Genomic DNA, 20422 nt, shown 5'->3' on the forward strand with positions numbered 1-20422 from the left:
GTGTGGTGTGGTTTTGGATTTTTTAACTGTTTGAACTCTAATATGTTAGATTTTCCTATGTTATGAAAGGGTTTTTTCCACACCCCCCTGTTCCGTTTCAAAAATAGTTCTTCCCAGAGTTGCTGACCCCATATTTTCCCGCCCTTCCTTATGTCAATCCTCATGCCAATCCCCTTTGCCCCGCCCATACTTGTCAATCCTTCCTTGTCAATCCTCTAAAGCCGTTCCCTGCAGCTTGTCAATGAGGGTCTTGCTGTACCCCTTTGCCCAGAAAATTCTGTGTCACTTATGCTGTTTCCTCTCCCCCCATTTGTGCATGATGTATTCACATAATGCCTCCTTCTGCCTCATCGGTGTTATGTCAATGTAAGCCCACCCGATGCTCCTCCTTGCTAATCTCTAATTAGTTGTAGGCAGTCTCCTCCCGGGAGACTGCCCCCCTTTATAGACTGTTGTCGTCCCCTTCTCTAGGCTCTCTGCTGCGTGTGCTCCCTCCGAGATTGTTTCCTTGTATCATGCTGCCACTTCTCCCTCGGGAGAAGAATAAAGGTCTGGGAACTTTGCCACCAGAGGGTCCCTCTCTCCCTTTGTGTCACTCAGCGTCGAGGAGGAACCTCTCCGGGTGCCCACCTTCGGCCAGGCCAGGTGGAAGGGGAGGTTCCAGCCGAAAGGCCGAACCGCTACCCTGGGCCCCGGCTAAAGGAGCTGGAGGCGGGGAGCGGCCACTCGGTGGCGCCGCTCGGAGGAAAAGGGCTGGGCAGCTCGCCGCTTACGAGGCGCGCCCTCTCTGCCGGGATCCAGGCCGCGGCGACACGAGCCCCTGGTAAAGCACCATGTGTTCATGGTGCTGTCCACCAGCGGAGGACGTGTCTGTGCCGGGTCACCAGGAAAGCAAGCCAAGCCAGGGATCATTATTCCATGGGTGGACGGGGCTGATTTCCAGAGGAGTTGCGTGCACCTTTTTCCCCCTCCCACCGAGAACTTTTATTCCGCTTTCAAGACGCCTCCTGGGTCTACCTCAAGACTTTGACAGAGGAGGGAATGACTGCATCTCATTTTTACTGGGCTGTGGCTATCCAAGTTTCTGCAAGGCAGCATGGAGCCTGGGCAAACATCTGTCAGACTGCAGCTCGGCACTGTTCCAAAGGGGCCTCCTTTGGGCTGGGCATCTGCCGGCCATTGCAGAGCAGCGGGCTGCAGGCTGCTGCCAGATCTCCAACGCAAGACAAGTGTGGCAGCCCAGCAATCACTGCACGGCTCTTCTGGTGACTCTGAGACTTTCCGTTGCCAGAGAAACAGCAAGCAGGACCAGAGGAGCTTTGCGTCAAGAGCTAAGCCGGCGTCTCCCTGCCACAAAGGGAGGTCAGGCTCCGAACCGAGTCAGAGCAAAGGTCAGCGTGCACCTACGTGCTCAAGAAGGAGCTGCAGACTGCGATACTCCTGGAAATGTATTTCCTTTGCTTCTTTTGCACCCTGAAGGTCATTGAAGAAGTTAGGCTTTTCAGAAGCAGCTAAGATGCCAGCCAGAAGAAGCAGACTTGCTTTTAGTGGGAGCCTTTGGGAGCACAAGTCACGTTTGCTTGGATTTTGTGGATGCCGCTTGGGCTGGCACATTTTCGCCGTTGCCCTGGGATGCCTTGAGCACCGGCCTATGGTCTGTAAGGCTTTTTTTCTGCTGCTTTATGACTGAGGAGAACTTCCCAGGCTTTTCTTTGGCCTCAGCTGTACTGAAGGCTGGGTTGCTGGGCACAAGCAGCCCAGAGCAGCTGCTATTGTGAGGTCAAGGGAGCGGTGCCACGTCACAGTGCTGTCAGCGCAGCCTTGTCCCGGTGCGCGCAAGGCCTGGCTGTCCAGAGCAGCTCTTGCGCTCACTCCCTGCAGGAGGATCCTTGTGATCAAGGAGTTCTCAGCAAACGGCCTGCACCCCGAGAGGAGTCTTGGTTTTTCCCTTGGGTGGCATTCAGTGTGCAAACCCGCACGGCGCTGCTAAGATGATCCAGCAAGTCTGTGCCGCGGTTTGCACCGTCTTTTCTCTTGCTTATTCTGGCTACTACCTGACCCAGCTGACTCGTAAGTAAAGGTTTATTATCCTGGGGCTGGCATCACCTGCCTTTTGCTTCGCTCTGCTCTTTATGCCGCAGCAGCCACCGAGTTTATTTGGGAAGAAACTTGCCCCTAAGATGCCACCATTTTGGTAAATCTCCTGCCAGCAGCATCAGCTAGAAAGGGGGCATGTGTACTGGCGGGCGGGTGCAGAGTATTTGCAGTGTCACCGGCAAATACTCTGCCGTGCCCTCCCCGGGAGAGTGCGTGGCAGTGGAGTCAGCCATTTCCTCAGCTTGCTGCTTCAAGCAAGACAACCTGCAAATTGCAGACTCTAAGGAGAGATCCTCAGAAGTACTTCTACAAACTCGGTGGTTCTCTCCAGGAGTGAAGGAAAGCAGCTCTTGCCCAAAATTCTGCCCTGAGAGGCCTTGGCTCTGTGACTTGACCCTTTCATGGTGTGCCAAGACAGCAATTCCCTTGGCCATGCAGCACAAACTCCAATCCAGATAGGGTTTGCTGCTGAACCCAGGAGCTGCTCCTGGCCTGCTTCAGCAGAGAGCTGCCACAGCAGCGAAGGGGCCCTGTGTGGAAACATTCCTGGGGTATCGTCTTCAGCCAACCGATGGCAATTAGTGCATGCCATTAAAAAAAATAAATAAATACAGATATATATATATATATATAAAAAATCCAGGAAAGAGAAGAGGAAAATGCTGCTTGAGCTGTTGGGCACAACAGAAGCTGAGGCTGTCCAAGAACCACCAGCATTTCCAGGGCCGTGTTTCTGTTTCTGTCCTGCAAAAGAGGCCCGAACGTAGGCAGAGCCTACTGGAGTGTCCCTGTTGTTTGCTCGCTTGCTTTGGGAAAGAGCTGTTGCTCCTGGAGGCGTGTTGGGAAAGGGGAAATGCTCTCTGTTGGGACTGACTTGTGCTGTGGCGTTCCCAGCACAGGCACTTTCCTAAGGGCCTCTGGTTGCTTTTCCCTTGCTGGCTGCAGGTCACTTCACGCGCAGATGGAGGCAAGCCTGTCCTTTGGTGAGTGGCAAAGGAACCTCTGACCTTGCTGGCATGTAAGAATTGTGCAGCAAGCTGTGAGCTTGGCCTGTTGCAGTCGAGTGTGGAGTGCCAGCGTGGGAGGCTGGAAGAAAGGCCAAGTGCCTGGTGGCGTCAGCAGTAGCAAGGGCAGCAGCGGCTCTCTCCTAATTTTCCAGTGAAGAGCCTTTCAAGAGATGCCAGGCAAACGTGACAGCTCCAAGGTGTCTTGCTGCTTCTAGCTAGCCTGGAAGCTCAAGTGCACAGCAAGATGAAGTACCACCACCTGAGTCAGCCCTCTTCTCAGGGTTTTCATGACTGGGAGTGCCACTTGTATCAAAGGCCATGATTTCCCCTGATTCTGGGTCCTTTCCCAGCTCAGTAGAAAGCAGCTCCTAAAGGATTGGCTGTTGCCCATGTCTCTCACTTCTGTGTGTCTGCAGGGCTCAGCAGCAGGGTCAGCACCTCCTCTGGCTCCCTCTCTTGTTGAGGAAGAGGCTGAAGAGGAGCAAAGGAGCACCAAGCCTCCACCTGCAGTCCCTCCACAGCCTGAACTTGCAGAGCCAGTAAGTGGCAGCTGAGGTTGGCGCTGCCTTTGGTGCAGAGGCGAGCTTCAAGGTTTGGATGAGCCAGCCCTTGGTACTTGTGGCTGAGGATGCTGGCGGCTGTGTGCCTGCCACGACGTAGTGGCTGCTTCAGCCAAGCCAGGCAGCCCTGGCCAGTGGGTTCTGACCTTTGACATTTAAGCATCACTTGGCTGCCATGCTGAGGGGGCCCGAGAATGTCTCTTGGCATCAGCCAAGAGGCAGCATCCAATTATTCCCAGGGTAGGAGTGAGCCCCTTGTGCCCACTGTCAGCCCCCTGTGCTCCGTCTGCGTGCCAGCGGACGGAGCGGCCCAAAGACGCGGTTGGCAGCCTTGCAGGATATTGGGCAGACTCTGGTCCCTGGAAGGGACACGCCCCTCTCTGTGGACTAATTAGCCTGAGGCACAAGGTCGACCGTGCTTCAGCTGCGCAGGGGCAGAGCAGAGTTTGGAGAGGAGGATCCTAGGCAGCTCTGCATTGTAAAGGGCGGCTGGGTCCCGGCAGGGCTGGAAGGCAGCTGCGAAGGGCCTGAAGTCTGAAATACAGAGGGGAAATCAGTGCGGAACAGATGAGAGAAGGGACATGATCTGGCCTTCTGATCAGACAGTTGCATGCCAGCTCCGGGCTGATTTCACTGCCCAGGAAAGCACAGCAGGAGGAAAGCAACAAGGCTCTGGGGCCGTGCTCTGCTGTCTTGGTGGATCTTTGCAGCCCCATCGATACCTTGTAGCCAGTGTCTTGCAGAAAAGCCGAAAAAAAGGAGCAAGGAAGTGGCCAGGAGCTGCTGCATGAAAGCAGCCTTTGGGGTTTTGCCGTTGCCTTGGAGAAGGGGACATCAGAAAGGCCCCAGCTGAAGAGGCCTGGCGCTGGCTGCCAGCCTCTGCCGACGGCCTTGCTTTTGCCCTGCGCTCTGCGGGGCATCTGTGCCAGCCACCCTTCTGACGGGCAATCCTTTCTTGTCCCAGCTCAACGCAGGCTCTGCGATTCAACGTGCCGCTGGACCAGCACGGCCTGCAGCAGCCAGCTCTGCCCCCGCTGCCGGCACTTCGTGCAGCAGCGCAGCCCAGCAGCCCGAGACGAGAGAGGAGCAGGGCCTGAAGACACTGAGTACGTCTGGTGTATTTCTGGTGGGCCAGAGCAGCGTGTTGTCTGCGTGTCTCGGTGTGGGCTGCGCCAGACGTTCCCCCTGGGTCTCAGAGGCACTTAGGCCGCTCTGCAGAAGCTGTTGTTGCGCTCTGGGGCAGCGCGGGAGCGCTCAGGCTGTTCCTGCTGCCTCCGAGGGCAGCTGGGCCTGAGGGCTTGGCTCTGCCTGGGCTGCCTTCTGTGCCAAAGGCACAAGCAGAGATTGTTTGTGGTTGAGCAGAAGGGCTGGCACCTAGGCAGTGACTAGGCCCCAGGGAGCTCTCCGGCCCCAGCTGTTTCCTGGCTGTCGTTCTTCCTCCTCCTCCTCCTCCTCCGGCTCAGACACTTTGTGCTCCTAGGTGGCCCTGCCAGGGATGGTGGGTGTGACTGCAGAGGCTGCCAAGGCCTCTAGTTACCTCTCAGGGCCCAGTTCTTAAGGGCTCCTCATTTTGGCTTATCACATGAGATGCTGTGCTTGAAAGCAATCAAGTCCTTCTTGGAAAGGCCTCTGCCTGATGAAAGGTGGAGAAGATGGCCCTCCCACTTGCTGTTCTCAGCAGTTGGAAGCCAAGTGAGCACAAAGGGCCCAGAGCTGCCGCCAGTGGGGCTGCATTTGGCGTCGTCTGGGGAGCAGCGTCTCGGTGTGCAAGTGAGCGCCCTGCTCACTGCTTTTGTCTTTCAGGGAGCATCGTGAGTCTGGGCCAGCCAGTGAGCAAATACACGGCATTTGAAGAACTTGGGCGAGGGTAAGTGTGACGCCAGCTCATGTTCCAAAAGCGTGGGCCAGCTCTTTGGCTGGTGCAGTCTCAAGCGTCAAGTCAGGCAAGCTCCAAAGACAGAGGAAAGACTCTGGCTTTAGCTCCTGTCGCCTCCCAGGAGTGCTCAGTCAGAGCAATCCAAAGGCCTCCTCCAAGACAAGTTGATGCTGGCAATGTCCAGCTTGTAGCAATGAGGAGCAGGAAAAATGGAAAATGCCCTGCCCCTGCAGCTTTATGGCTGGAGGGAGCGCCTGGCCATCCAAGAAATGGCCGATTCTCCAAGACAGTGTTCTGACTATAATTTCCCCCCTTGTTTTACACACACACACACACACACACACACACACACACACACACGCATGCACACCCACACAAGGAGAGAGTTCCCCGTTAGGTTGGGAAAAGACCTAAGTGGGCGTGTGCCTTGGCGATTTCCAGCAGCCCTTGCTCTTCACGCTGGACCTTAGCGTTCCCTTGGACACCCTGGCCTGCGTGGCAGAAGGCTCTGGGCTGATGTGCTGTTGGCTGAAGGGACGCCACAGCCAGGCATCCAGGCCGTCTGGAGAGATCTCCTGCCTGGTCTTGCTTTCACTGCCAGGGATAAAGGGCTTTTTCTGCTGCTGTTTTCTTCCTAGGGGTTTTGGCGCTGTTTATAAGGCCCTTGACACCAGCACAGGACAACAGGTAAAGTGCCAACAGCCCCAGCAGATTTTGCACCTCTGGAGCGCTTTCCTCGCTGCTGTGAGCTCTGCCTGGAGGCTTGGGTGCCCGCTCCATGTCTGCAGCAGAGGCTGTTCCTCTGCAGTACAGTCTTGGCTCAGGGTGGAGAATGCATTTGGGCTGGGCTTTGGTGCTTCTGCTGAGCTCGGCTGTCTAGTAGCAAGGCTGTTTTGGCACAGCTGGCCGCGTCCTTGCACGGGCACTGGCTGCGCGCTCCTTGTGATCGCGCGCCGGGTGCGTCTTCTCAAGTGAATGGTGGGCAATGTCATTTCAGGTGGCCATCAAGATCATGTCACTCCAAGAGGAGATGTCCGAGGAGCTGGCTGTCAATGAAATCCTGGTCCTGAGGGACAACAGGAATCCCAATATTGTCACCTACTTGGACAGGTTGGCCTATGCTCATGTCAGTGTAGCTTGAGATATTGCAAGGCAGAAGAGGCAATGCCCTTTGGTCACTGGAAGAGAATGGAGCTCTTTAGGATTTCTCGACTCGTCTCCAGCGCATGGCAGGAGGTTGACCTGCTGTCCAACCATCTCTTCTGGCACATGTAGCTTGGAGAGCAGTTGCCAAAACCTGGGCCAGGCCCTCGGGTGAAGGGGCAGTGCGGCCCATTGCTCTGTCTCCATGCCACGCTTTTCTTCTCCCAGCTACCTGGTGGGTGCGGAGCTCTGGCTGGCCATGGAGTTCATGGACGGCGGCACGTTGTTTGATGTGCTCAGGGCAGTGTACCTGGAGGAAGGACAGATAGGCGCTGTCTGTCGGGAGGTGAGGGATCCCGCTTGTGCTTCCCCAGGCCTGCCCTGCACGGTGCTTGTCAACTGCAGGGTAAAGGCAGCAGAGATTTCTTGCTCTCGGCTTTCTTTTGGTGCTGCTGTCACGACGCAGAGGAGAAGGAAGGGCATCTGAGGTGAACTGCCTGCCGGTGTCCCCGCACTCCTTCGGCTCTGTTCTTGCACTCTTCCACGCGCTCTGTCCTCTGGCGCTCGTGCTGGCTCCCTGGCTTCGTTTCACTTGTTTCCTCTTCTCAGCTTCGCCTCTGAAAGTCTGCCTGCAGCCTGTCCGTCTTTCCTACATTCCATGCCACTGTGAGCAAGCATGCAGGTGGCAGAATTTGAAGCTAAGGGCAAAGAGATGTCCTCAGCTTCCAAGGATAGCATTGCAGCCCAGATGGCATTGGATTCTGGAACACATCTCACGTGCTGCTTCCTCCGCTGCTGCCACTAGGCTTCCACAAAAATCTTTGCCATGCCGCCTCCCAGGCCGAGGTGATGCGCTTCGTACCGAAGGCGGGTGGAACTTGTGGAAGCCCAGATGCCTTTGCTTTGAAATGCAGAAAACACTTCTAAGAGCCTTGAAGCATCAAGCTGTTCTTCTCGACAGCACCACGATGCTGCGGCCTCGCTCACAAGTCCCTGCGAAAGCTGTCAGTCTCATCGAATCCTTTCCTTTCCAGCGGGCTGGAATCAGAGCCTGGATGTTAAGTTTCCCTCTCTCCTTTTTCTCTCTCAGTGCCTGCAAGGACTGCATTTCCTTCACTGCCGCCAAGTCATCCACAGAGACATCAAGAGCGGCAACGTTCTCCTGGGCATGGACGGAGCCGTCAAATTGGGTGGGTATTTTTGTTCAGGTGCAGCATTGCCGGCACGCAGCGCATGTGGGGCTGCATTTTGGCGACTGCCACTGGCCCAGAAGCGCTGCTTGGCCAGCGTGTGAATGGTGAGGGTGTTTCTTCAAGTGGCCAATGCCTTATTTCCCTGGCTCCAGCCACGTGGAAGGAGAGCTCAGCTGTGTTTTCAGCTGCATTCAGCATGGCCTTGTCAGGCTTGGAGTGGGCAATCCTTTTGCCTGGCTTGCCAGTGGTAGCTGGCCTTGACAGGCCTTGTTTTTGTCCTCAGCTGACTTTGGCCTCTGCGCTCAGCTCAGCCCTGAGCGCAGCAAGCGCAGCTCCAGCGTCGGCACTCCCAGCTGGATGGCACCGGAGGTGGTGCGAGGAGAAGCCTACGGCCCCAAAGTGGACATCTGGTCCCTGGGGATCATGGGGCTGGAAATGGTGGAAGGGGAAGCTCCTTACCAGAGGGAAGCCCGTCTCAGGGTAAGGTGCAGCTTAGAAAGGGGAGAGAGAGCTGCTGTGGCGAGGAAAGGAGCAGCTCGAGTGTCCTCTTCCATCCGTGTGCTGTAGGTTTTTGAACTGATAGAAAGGAACGGGCCCCCAAAACTGCAGAACCCCAGGCAGCACTCGGCTCTCCTGCGCGACTTCCTCCGCTGCTGCCTGCAGGCAGACCAGGACAGGCGCTGGAGTGCCCAGGAGCTCCTGCAGGTAAGGAAAAGCAAAGGGGCAAAAAGCCCTGTCAGCTGAGGACACCTGCAGGAAGGGATGCAGAGGAGCGTGGGCCACGGGGGCGAGACAGGTTACAGGACAGGAAGGCGCAGGGGGACCTGCTGCCCTCGGTCCTCTTGGTGTGTCTTTCTGGTAGCCCAGGAATGCTGCTGGAGCCCGTCAGGGTCTTGGAAAGTAAGGGTTCCTTTCTTTCTTGTTTCTCCTCTGGGCAGCACCCGTTTGTGACCTCAGGCGAGCCTGCCTCCAGCCTGGCTGCTCTGATCACCTCAGCCAAGCAAGCGCAGGATTGACTGGAGAGGAGACGCCCGCGCCTGAGGAGACCCTTGTGCCCCGCCAGCTCAGAGGAGGGAAAAGGGGATGTATCGCGTTTAGGCAGAGATTCCGCCATCCCCTGAGTCTTAAGAGGAGCTGTGCTGTAGATAGGAAATTTAGTGGTTGTGTAATTTTGTTAGTTTAGGTCTATTCAATTTAAATCTCTCTTGGTTTTATTTTCATTTTCTCCAAAGATTAAATTCCAGAAATGTAGGCAGTGTAGGGGGTGACTTTTAAGGACCATAGAACCTAGATAGCTTAGATAATAGAGGATTGTTTAGCTTAGAAGAGAGAATTGTTAATTTAAGGAAGCTCTGGGGTATCTTTGAAATAGAAATGAATGAGCTGTGGTAATAATAATAATAATAGTAATAATAATAATAATAGTAATAGTAATAATAATAATAATAATAATAATAATAATAATAATAATAATAATAATAGTAGTAGTTAAGCTGTGAGAGGAAAAGCTGTGATGCTGGAGAAGTGCAACCTGCAGGTGCTAGGAGCTTTTGGCCTGAACAGGCCACCTGCAGGACAGAATGATGAAGAGGTAGAAGTAGTGAGGGAATACTTTATTTCAGCTGGAGTGACAATAAAACTCTAAACTATCCAGAGTGTTGTGAGACTCCCTTCCTTGCCATGCTGTAGCTAAGCTGGACAGTCCCTTTCAGAGGCCCAAAGAACATGCGGAGCTGAGCAGCTTTGCTGGCCTTAACTGGGCAAAGCAAGTGCAGGAGGACTGCAGAGGAGACGCCTGTGCCTGAGGAGGCCCTTGTGCCCCGCCAGCTCAGAGGAAGGAAAATGGAAAGTATTGGGTTTAGGCAGAGATTCAGCCACGCCCTGAGTTTTATGAGGAGCTGTGCCATAGATAGGAAATTGAATGCTTGCAGGTTTTCTTGGCTAAGCTGTATTTAGTCAGGCCTATAGAGCACAGAAAGCTTCATTCACGAAGCATTTCTTCGACAAGCGTCGAGTATTGTTGATGTAGGCAAGCTCAGAATTCTCCTTTAAGGAGAAATGAATGAATGGTCCTAAGAAGAATTAAGCGACCAGAGAAGGAGCTGGGATTCAGCAGATCTGGCCCAGGCACGTGCTACGAGCTACCAGGCTCAGAACTGAAGGACACCTGGAGGACAGAATGACGCCGATGAAGATGCTGAAGTAACCAGAAGACGCTCTGTTCCAGCCCTGGGTTTCAGCAGGACTGGCACTACAGCCCCTAAACCCTCCAGAGCCCTGCAATGTTGCCTTCCGTGTCAGGCTGCGCCTAAGCTGCTCAGTGCCTTGGAAGCTCCTGTGCGCTCCGGACGGGCTGTCCCGTCCAGGGCTTTGCGCTGCTTCCGAGCGGCCCAAGGCTCTCCCCCTTCACAGAGGGGCCCTGCCCCGCCCCACGCACCTCCTGACAGCCGCCCCACAAGGAGGGCTGAAAGGGCACGTCCTCCTAACACCGCCCTCTCTTAAACCTTTGGGGCACCAAAGCGCTCTGCTCAAGGGCCTCTCAGGGCCTACACTCGGCTTTCCATGCTAAGGTGTCATGCTTCCTTCTCTAAGCCCTACAATTGCCTGGTTGATGCCAGCTGACTTGGAAATGGGGAAAATGGGATGCTTTCAAATTGAGGTGACTCTTCTGGGTAACAACTGCAGTGTTTCAGCAAAAGAATTTCAAGGTAGTGCTGAGTCTTTCTGCAGTTGCCTTGAGTTTCAAATGCCACCCTCAGCATCTCAAGTGTGACGAGCCTCAAGTGTGGTGTGGTTTTGGATTTTTTAACTGTTTGAACTCTAATATGTTAGATTTTCCTATGTTATGAAAGGGTTTTTTCCACACCCCCCTGTTCCGTTTCAAAAATAGTTCTTCCCAGAGTTGCTGACCCCATATTTTCCCGCCCTTCCTTATGTCAACCCTCATGCCAATCCCCTTTGCCCCGCCCATACTTGTCAATCCTTCCTTGTCAATCCTCTAAAGCCGTTCCCTGCAGCTTGTCAATGAGGGTCTTGCTGTACCCCTTTGCCCAGAAAGTTCTGTGTCACTTATGCTGTTTCCTCTCCCCCCATTTGTGCATGATGTATTCACATAATGCCTCCTTCTGCCTCATCGGTGTTATGTCAATGTAAGCCCACCCGATGCTCCTCCTTGCTAATCTCTAATTAGTTGTAGGCAGTCTCCTCCCGGGAGACTGCCCCCCTTTATAGACTGTTGTCGTCCCCTTCTCTAGGCTCTCTGCTGCGTGTGCTCCCTCCGAGATTGTTTCCTTGTATCATGCTGCCACTTCTCCCTCGGGAGAAGAATAAAGGTCTGGGAACTTTGCCACCAGAGGGTCCCTCTCTCCCTTTGTGTCACTCAGCGTCGAGGAGGAACCTCTCCGGGTGCCCACCTTCGGCCAGGCCAGGTGGAAGGGGAGGTTCCAGCCGAAAGGCCGAACCGCTACCCTGGGCCCCGGCTAAAGGAGCTGGAGGCGGGGAGCGGCCACTCGGTGGCGCCGCTCGGAGGAAAAGGGCTGGGCAGCTCGCCGCTTACGAGGCGCGCCCTCTCTGCCGGGATCCAGGCCGCGGCAACATGAGCCCCTGGTAAAGCACCATGTGTTCATGGTGCTGTCCACCAGCGGAGGACGTGTCTGTGCCGGGTCACCAGGAAAGCAAGCCAAGCCAGGGATCATTATTCCATGGGTGGACGGGGCTGATTTCCAGAGGAGTTGCGTGCACCTTTTTCCCCCTCCCACCGAGAACTTTTATTCCGCTTTCAAGACGCCTCCTGGGTCTACCTCAAGACTTTGACAGAGGAGGGAATGACTGCATCTCATTTTTACTGGGCTGTGGCTATCCAAGTTTCTGCAAGGCAGCATGGAGCCTGGGCAAACATCTGTCAGACTGCAGCTCGGCACTGTTCCAAAGGGGCCTCCTTTGGGCTGGGCATCTGCCGGCCATTGCAGAGCAGCGGGCTGCAGGCTGCTGCCAGATCTCCAACGCAAGACAAGTGTGGCAGCCCAGCAATCACTGCACGGCTCTTCTGGTGACTCTGAGACTTTCCGTTGCCAGAGAAACAGCAAGCAGGACCAGAGGAGCTTTGCGTCAAGAGCTAAGCCGGCGTCTCCCTGCCACAAAGGGAGGTCAGGCTCCGAACCGAGTCAGAGCAAAGGTCAGCGTGCACCTACGTGCTCAAGAAGGAGCTGCAGACTGCGATACTCCTGGAAATGTATTTCCTTTGCTTCTTTTGCACCCTGAAGGTCATTGAAGAAGTTAGGCTTTTCAGAAGCAGCTAAGATGCCAGCCAGAAGAAGCAGACTTGCTTTTAGTGGGAGCCTTTGGGAGCACAAGTCACGTTTGCTTGGATTTTGTGGATGCCGCTTGGGCTGGCACATTTTCGCCGTTGCCCTGGGATGCCTTGAGCACCGGCCTATGGTCTGTAAGGCTTTTTTTCTGCTGCTTTATGACTGAGGAGAACTTCCCAGGCTTTTCTTTGGCCTCAGCTGTACTGAAGGCTGGGTTGCTGGGCACAAGCAGCCCAGAGCAGCTGCTATTGTGAGGTCAAGGGAGCGGTGCCACGTCACAGTGCTGTCAGCGCAGCCTTGTCCCGGTGCGCGCAAGGCCTGGCTGTCCAGAGCAGCTCTTGCGCTCGCTCCCTGCAGGAGGATCCTTGTGATCAAGGAGTTCTCAGCAAACGGCCTGCACCCCGAGAGGAGTCTTGGTTTTTCCCTTGGGTGGCATTCAGTGTGCAAACCCGCACGGCGCTGCTAAGATGATCCAGCAAGTCTGTGCCGCGGTTTGCACCGTCTTTTCTCTTGCTTATTCTGGCTACTACCTGACCCAGCTGACTCGTAAGTAAAGGTTTATTATCCTGGGGCTGGCATCACCTGCCTTTTGCTTCGCTCTGCTCTTTATGCCGCAGCAGCCACCGAGTTTATTTGGGAAGAAACTTGCCCCTAAGATGCCACCACTTTGGTAAATCTCCTGCCGGCAGCATCAGCTAGAAAGGGGGCATGTGTACTGGCGGGCGGGTGCAGAGTATTTGCAGTGTCACCGGCAAATACTCTGCCGTGCCCTCCCCGGGAGAGTGCGTGGCAGTGGAGTCAGCCATTTCCTCAGCTTGCTGCTTCAAGCAAGACAACCTGCAAATTGCAGACTCTAAGGAGAGATCCTCAGAAGTACTTCTACAAACTCGGTGGTTCTCTCCAGGAGTGAAGGAAAGCAGCTCTTGCCCAAAATTCTGCCCTGAGAGGCCTTGGCTCTGTGACTTGACCCTTTCATGGTGTGCCAAGACAGCAATTCCCTTGGCCATGCAGCACAAACTCCAATCCAGATAGGGTTTGCTGCTGAACCCAGGAGCTGCTCCTGGCCTGCTTCAGCAGAGAGCTGCCACAGCAGCGAAGGGGCCCTGTGTGGAAACATTCCTGGGGTATCGTCTTCAGCCAACCGATGGCAATTAGTGCATGCCATTAAAAAAAATAAATAAATACAGATATATATATATATATATAAAAAATCCAGGAAAGAGAAGAGGAAAATGCTGCTTGAGCTGTTGGGCACAACAGAAGCTGAGGCTGTCCAAGAACCACCAGCATTTCCAGGGCCGTGTTTCTGTTTCTGTCCTGCAAAAGAGGCCCGAACGTAGGCAGAGCCTACTGGAGTGTCCCTGTTGTTTGCTCGCTTGCTTTGGGAAAGAGCTGTTGCTCCTGGAGGCGTGTTGGGAAAGGGGAAATGCTCTCTGTTGGGACTGACTTGTGCTGTGGCGTTCCCAGCACAGGCACTTTCCTAAGGGCCTCTGGTTGCTTTTCCCTTGCTGGCTGCAGGTCACTTCACGCGCAGATGGAGGCAAGCCTGTCCTTTGGTGAGTGGCAAAGGAACCTCTGACCTTGCTGGCATGTAAGAATTGTGCAGCAAGCTGTGAGCTTGGCCTGTTGCAGTCGAGTGTGGAGTGCCAGCGTGGGAGGCTGGAAGAAAGGCCAAGTGCCTGGTGGCGTCAGCAGTAGCAAGGGCAGCAGCGGCTCTCTCCTAATTTTCCAGTGAAGAGCCTTTCAAGAGATGCCAGGCAAACGTGACAGCTCCAAGGTGTCTTGCTGCTTCTAGCTAGCCTGGAAGCTCAAGTGCACAGCAAGATGAAGTACCACCACCTGAGTCAGCCCTCTTCTCAGGGTTTTCATGACTGGGAGTGCCACTTGTATCAAAGGCCATGATTTCCCCTGATTCTGGGTCCTTTCCCAGCTCAGTAGAAAGCAGCTCCTAAAGGATTGGCTGTTGCCCATGTCTCTCACTTCTGTGTGTCTGCAGGGCTCAGCAGCAGGGTCAGCACCTCCTCTGGCTCCCTCTCTTGTTGAGGAAGAGGCTGAAGAGGAGCAAAGGAGCACCAAGCCTCCACCTGCAGTCCCTCCACAGCCTGAACTTGCAGAGCCAGTAAGTGGCAGCTGAGGTTGGCGCTGCCTTTGGTGCAGAGGCGAGCTTCAAGGTTTGGATGAGCCAGCCCTTGGTACTTGTGGCTGAGGATGCTGGCGGCTGTGTGCCTGCCACGACGTAGTGGCTGCTTCAGCCAAGCCAGGCAGCCCTGGCCAGTGGGTTCTGACCTTTGACATTTAAGCATCACTTGGCTGCCATGCTGAGGGGGCCCGAGAATGTCTCTTGGCATCAGCCAAGAGGCAGCATCCAATTATTCCCAGGGTAGGAGTGAGCCCCTTGTGCCCACTGTCAGCCCCCTGTGCTCCGTCTGCGTGCCAGCGGACGGAGCGGCCCAAAGACACGGTTGGCAGCCTTGCAGGATATTGGGCAGACTCTGGTCCCTGGAAGGGACACGCCCCTCTCTGTGGACTAATTAGCCTGAGGCACAAGGTCGACCGTGCTTCAGCTGCGCAGGGGCAGAGCAGAGTTTGGAGAGGAGGATCCTAGGCAGCTCTGCATTGTAAAGGGCGGCTGGGTCCCGGCAGGGCTGGAAGGCAGCTGCGAAGGGCCTGAAGTCTGAAATACAGAGGGGAAATCAGTGCGGAACAGATGAGAGAAGGGACATGATCTGGCCTTCTGATCAGACAGTTGCATGCCAGCTCCGGGCTGATTTCACTGCCCAGGAAAGCACAGCAGGAGGAAAGCAACAAGGCTCTGGGGCCGTGCTCTGCTGTCTTGGTGGATCTTTGCAGCCCCATCGATACCTTGTAGCCAGTGTCTTGCAGAAAAGCCGAAAAAAAGGAGCAAGGAAGTGGCCAGGAGCTGCTGCATGAAAGCAGCCTTTGGGGTTTTGCCGTTGCCTTGGAGAAGGGGACATCAGAAAGGCCCCAGCTGAAGAGGCCTGGCGCTGGCTGCCAGCCTCTGCCGACGGCCTTGCTTTTGCCCTGCGCTCTGCGGGGCATCTGTGCCAGCCACCCTTCTGACGGGCAATCCTTTCTTGTCCCAGCTCAACGCAGGCTCTGCGATTCAACGTGCCGCTGGACCAGCACGGCCTGCAGCAGCCAGCTCTGCCCCCGCTGCCGGCACTTCGTGCAGCAGCGCAGCCCAGCAGCCCGAGACGAGAGAGGAGCAGGGCCTGAAGACACTGAGTACGTCTGGTGTATTTCTGGTGGGCCAGAGCAGCGTGTTGTCTGCGTGTCTCGGTGTGGGCTGCGCCAGACGTTCCCCCTGGGTCTCAGAGGCACTTAGGCCGCTCTGCAGAAGCTGTTGTTGCGCTCTGGGGCAGCGCGGGAGCGCTCAGGCTGTTCCTGCTGCCTCCGAGGGCAGCTGGGCCTGAGGGCTTGGCTCTGCCTGGGCTGCCTTCTGTGCCAAAGGCACAAGCAGAGATTGTTTGTGGTTGAGCAGAAGGGCTGGCACCTAGGCAGTGACTAGGCCCCAGGGAGCTCTCCGGCCCCAGCTGTTTCCTGGCTGTCGTTCTTCCTCCTCCTCCTCCTCCTCCGGCTCAGACACTTTGTGCTCCTAGGTGGCCCTGCCAGGGATGGTGGGTGTGACTGCAGAGGCTGCCAAGGCCTCTAGTTACCTCTCAGGGCCCAGTTCTTAAGGGCTCCTCATTTTGGCTTATCACATGAGATGCTGTGCTTGAAAGCAATCAAGTCCTTCTTGGAAAGGCCTCTGCCTGATGAAAGGTGGAGAAGATGGCCCTCCCACTTGCTGTTCTCAGCAGTTGGAAGCCAAGTGAGCACAAAGGGCCCAGAGCTGCCGCCAGTGGGGCTGCATTTGGCGTCGTCTGGGGAGCGGCGTCTCGGTGTGCAAGTGAGCGCCCTGCTCACTGCTTTTGTCTTTCAGGGAGCATCGTGAGTCTGGGCCAGCCAGTGAGCAAATACACGGCATTTGAAGAACTTGGGCGAGGGTAAGTGTGACGCCAGCTCATGTTCCAAAAGCGTGGGCCAGCTCTTTGGCTGGTGCAGTCTCAAGCGTCAAGTCAGGCAAGCTCCAAAGACAGAGGAAAGACTCTGGCTTTAGCTCCTGTCGCCTCCCAGGAGTGCTCAGTCAGAGCAATCCAAAGGCCTCCTCCAAGACAAGTTGATGCTGGCAATGTCCAGCTTGTAGCAATGAGGAGCAGGAAAAATGGAAAATGCCCTGCCCCTGCAGCTTTATGGCTGGAGGGAGCGCCTGGCCATCCAAGAAATGGCCGATTCTCCAAGACAGTGTTCTGACTATAATTTCCCCCCTTGTTTTACACACACACACACACACACACACACACACACACACACACACACGCATGCACACCCACACAAGGAGAGAGTTCCCTGTTAGGTTGGGAAAAGACCTAAGTGGGCGTGTGCCTTGGCGATTTCCAGCAGCCCTTGCTCTTCACGCTGGACCTTAGCGTTCCCTTGGACACCCTGGCCTGCGTGGCAGAAGGCTCTGGGCTGATGTGCTGTTGGCTGAAGGGACGCCGCAGCCAGGCATCCAGGCCGTCTGGAGAGATCTCCTGCCTGGTCTTGCTTTCACTGCCAGGGATAAAAGGCTTTTTCTGCTGCTGTTTTCTTCCTAGGGGTTTTGGCGCTGTTTATAAGGCCCTTGACACCAGCACAGGACAACAGGTAAAGTGCCAACAGCCCCAGCAGATTTTGCACCTCTGGAGCGCTTTCCTCGCTGCTGTGAGCTCTGCCTGGAGGCTTGGGTGCCCGCTCCATGTCTGCAGCAGAGGCTGTTCCTCTGCAGTACAGTCTTGGCTCAGGGTGGAGAATGCATTTGGGCTGGGCTTTGGTGCTTCTGCTGAGCTCGGCTGTCTAGTAGCAAGGCTGTTTTGGCACAGCTGGCCGCGTCCTTGCACGGGCACTGGCTGCGCGCTCCTTGTGATCGCGCGCCGGGTGCGTCTTCTCAAGTGAATGGTGGGCAATGTCATTTCAGGTGGCCATCAAGATCATGTCACTCCAAGAGGAGATGTCCGAGGAGCTGGCTGTCAATGAAATCCTGGTCCTGAGGGACAACAGGAATCCCAATATTGTCACCTACTTGGACAGGTTGGCCTATGCTCATGTCAGTGTAGCTTGAGATATTGCAAGGCAGAAGAGGCAATGCCCTTTGGTCACTGGAAGAGAATGGAGCTCTTTAGGATTTCTCGACTCGTCTCCAGCGCATGGCAGGAGGTTGACCTGCTGTCCAACCATCTCTTCTGGCACATGTAGCTTGGAGAGCAGTTGCCAAAACCTGGGCCAGGCCCTCGGGTGAAGGGGCAGTGCGGCCCATTGCTCTGTCTCCATGCCACGCTTTTCTTCTCCCAGCTACCTGGTGGGTGCGGAGCTCTGGCTGGCCATGGAGTTCATGGACGGCGGCACGTTGTTTGATGTGCTCAGGGCAGTGTACCTGGAGGAAGGACAGATAGGCGCTGTCTGTCGGGAGGTGAGGGATCCCGCTTGTGCTTCCCCAGGCCTGCCCTGCACGGTGCTTGTCAACTGCAGGGTAAAGGCAGCAGAGATTTCTTGCTCTCGGCTTTCTTTTGGTGCTGCTGTCACGACGCAGAGGAGAAGGAAGGGCATCTGAGGTGAACTGCCTGCCGGTGTCCCCGCACTCCTTCGGCTCTGTTCTTGCACTCTTCCACGCGCTCTGTCCTCTGGCGCTCGTGCTGGCTCCCTGGCTTCGTTTCACTTGTTTCCTCTTCTCAGCTTCGCCTCTGAAAGTCTGCCTGCAGCCTGTCCGTCTTTCCTACATTCCATGCCACTGTGAGCAAGCATGCAGGTGGCAGAATTTGAAGCTAAGGGCAAAGAGATGTCCTCAGCTTCCAAGGATAGCATTGCAGCCCAGATGGCATTGGATTCTGGAACACATCTCACGTGCTGCTTCCTCCGCTGCTGCCACTAGGCTTCCACAAAAATCTTTGCCATGCCGCCTCCCAGGCCGAGGTGATGCGCTTCGTACCGAAGGCGGGTGGAACTTGTGGAAGCCCAGATGCCTTTGCTTTGAAATGCAGAAAACACTTCTAAGAGCCTTGAAGCATCAAGCTGTTCTTCTCGACAGCACCACGATGCTGCGGCCTCGCTCACAAGTCCCTGCGAAAGCTGTCAGTCTCATCGAATCCTTTCCTTTCCAGCGGGCTGGAATCAGAGCCTGGATGTTAAGTTTCCCTCTCTCCTTTTTCTCTCTCAGTGCCTGCGAGGACTGCATTTCCTTCACTGCCGCCAAGTCATCCACAGAGACATCAAGAGCGGCAACGTTCTCCTGGGCATGGACGGAGCCGTCAAATTGGGTGGGTATTTTTGTTCAGGTGCAGCATTGCCGGCACGCAGCGCATGTGGGGCTGCATTTTGGCGACTGCCACTGGCCCAGAAGCGCTGCTTGGCCAGCGTGTGAATGGTGAGGGTGTTTCTTCAAGTGGCCAATGCCTTATTTCCCTGGCTCCAGCCACGTGGAAGGAGAGCTCAGCTGTGTTTTCAGCTGCATTCAGCATGGCCTTGTCAGGCTTGGAGTGGGCAATCCTTTTGCCTGGCTTGCCAGTGGTAGCTGGCCTTGACAGGCCTTGTTTTTGTCCTCAGCTGACTTTGGCCTCTGCGCTCAGCTCAGCCCTGAGCGCAGCAAGCGCAGCTCCAGCGTCGGCACTCCCAGCTGGATGGCACCGGAGGTGGTGCGAGGAGAAGCCTACGGCCCCAAAGTGGACATCTGGTCCCTGGGGATCATGGGGCTGGAAATGGTGGAAGGGGAAGCTCCTTACCAGAGGGAAGCCCGTCTCAGGGTAAGGTGCAGCTTAGAAAGGGGAGAGAGAGCTGCTGTGGCGAGGAAAGGAGCAGCTCGAGTGTCCTCTTCCATCCGTGTGCTGTAGGTTTTTGAACTGATAGAAAGGAACGGGCCCCCAAAACTGCAGAACCCCAGGCAGCACTCGGCTCTCCTGCGCGACTTCCTCCGCTGCTGCCTGCAGGCAGACCAGGACAGGCGCTGGAGTGCCCAGGAGCTCCTGCAGGTAAGGAAGAGCAAAGGGGCAAAAAGCCCTGTCAGCTGAGGACACCTGCAGGAAGGGATGCAGAGGAGCGTGGGCCACGGGGGCGAGACAGGTTACAGGACAGGAAGGCGCAGGGGGACCTGCTGCCCTCGGTCCTCTTGGTGTGTCTTTCTGGTAGCCCAGGAATGCTGCTGGAGCCCGTCAGGGTCTTGGAAAGTAAGGGTTCCTTTCTTTCTTGTTTCTCCTCTGGGCAGCACCCGTTTGTGACCTCAGGCGAGCCTGCCTCCAGCCTGGCTGCTCTGATCACCTCAGCCAAGCAAGCGCAGGATTGACTGGAGAGGAGACGCCCGCGCCTGAGGAGACCCTTGTGCCCCGCCAGCTCAGAGGAGGGAAAAGGGGATGTATCGCGTTTAGGCAGAGATTCCGCCATCCCCTGAGTCTTAAGAGGAGCTGTGCTGTAGATAGGAAATTTAGTGGTTGTGTAATTTTGTTAGTTTAGGTCTATTCAATTTAAATCTCTCTTGGTTTTATTTTCATTTTCTCCAAAGATTAAATTCCAGAAATGTAGGCAGTGTAGGGGGTGACTTTTAAGGACCATAGAACCTAGATAGCTTAGATAATAGAGGATTGTTTAGCTTAGAAGAGAGAATTGTTAATTTAAGGAAGCTCTGGGGTATCTTTGAAATAGAAATGAATGAGCTGTGGTAATAATAATAATAATAGTAATAATAATAATAATAGTAATAGTAATAATAATAATAATAATAATAATAATAATAATAATAATAGTAGTAGTTAAGCTGTGAGAGGAAAAGCTGTGATGATGGAGAAGTGCAACCTGCAGGTGCTAGGAGCTTTTGGCCTGAACAGGCCACCTGCAGGACAGAATGATGAAGAGGTAGAAGTAGTGAGGGAATACTTTATTTCAGCTGGAGTGACAATAAAACTCTAAACTATCCAGAGTGTTGTGAGACTCCCTTCCTTGCCATGCTGTAGCTAAGCTGGACAGTCCCTTTCAGAGGCCCAAAGAACATGCGGAGCTGAGCAGCTTTGCTGGCCTTAACTGGGCAAAGCAAGTGCAGGAGGACTGCAGAGGAGACGCCTGTGCCTGAGGAGGCCCTTGTGCCCCGCCAGCTCAGAGGAAGGAAAATGGAAAGTATTGGGTTTAGGCAGAGATTCAGCCACGCCCTGAGTTTTAT

At 55.0% G+C, this 20422-nt stretch overlaps 2 protein-coding genes and 1 long non-coding RNA gene across 3 annotated transcripts; all 3 read left to right on the top strand.

Moving 5' to 3' along the window:
• The first annotated feature begins 1933 nt into the window (after positions 1 to 1933).
• Positions 1934 to 4518, top strand: LOC135290856 (uncharacterized). The gene is made up of 3 exons (XR_010353675.1): positions 1934 to 2070; positions 3043 to 3080; positions 3521 to 4518. It is a non-coding gene; the product is annotated as an uncharacterized LOC135290856 (long non-coding RNA).
• Positions 4519 to 5316: 798 nt separating this feature from the next.
• Positions 5317 to 11475, top strand: LOC135291242 (serine/threonine-protein kinase PAK 1-like). The gene is made up of 9 exons (XM_064405276.1): positions 5317 to 5356; positions 5468 to 5531; positions 6179 to 6227; positions 6538 to 6650; positions 6912 to 7029; positions 7774 to 7873; positions 8160 to 8356; positions 8444 to 8581; positions 11260 to 11475. Exons 1-9 carry the CDS (start codon positions 5317 to 5319, stop codon positions 11473 to 11475), a joined length of 1035 nt encoding a protein of 344 aa, XP_064261346.1.
• Positions 11476 to 14517: 3042 nt separating this feature from the next.
• LOC135291243 (serine/threonine-protein kinase Pak-like) lies at positions 14518 to 18408 on the top strand. The gene is made up of 6 exons (XM_064405277.1): positions 14518 to 14563; positions 15288 to 15449; positions 16127 to 16190; positions 16842 to 16890; positions 17201 to 17313; positions 17575 to 18408. Exons 1-6 carry the CDS (start codon positions 14518 to 14520, stop codon positions 17831 to 17833), a joined length of 693 nt encoding a protein of 230 aa, XP_064261347.1. The 3' UTR covers positions 17834 to 18408.
• Positions 18409 to 20422: the final 2014 nt, after the last annotated feature.

The sequence above is a fragment of the Passer domesticus genome, chromosome Z (assembly GCF_036417665.1).
Source record: "Passer domesticus isolate bPasDom1 chromosome Z, bPasDom1.hap1, whole genome shotgun sequence".
Taxonomy (NCBI): Eukaryota; Metazoa; Chordata; class Aves; order Passeriformes; family Passeridae; genus Passer; species Passer domesticus.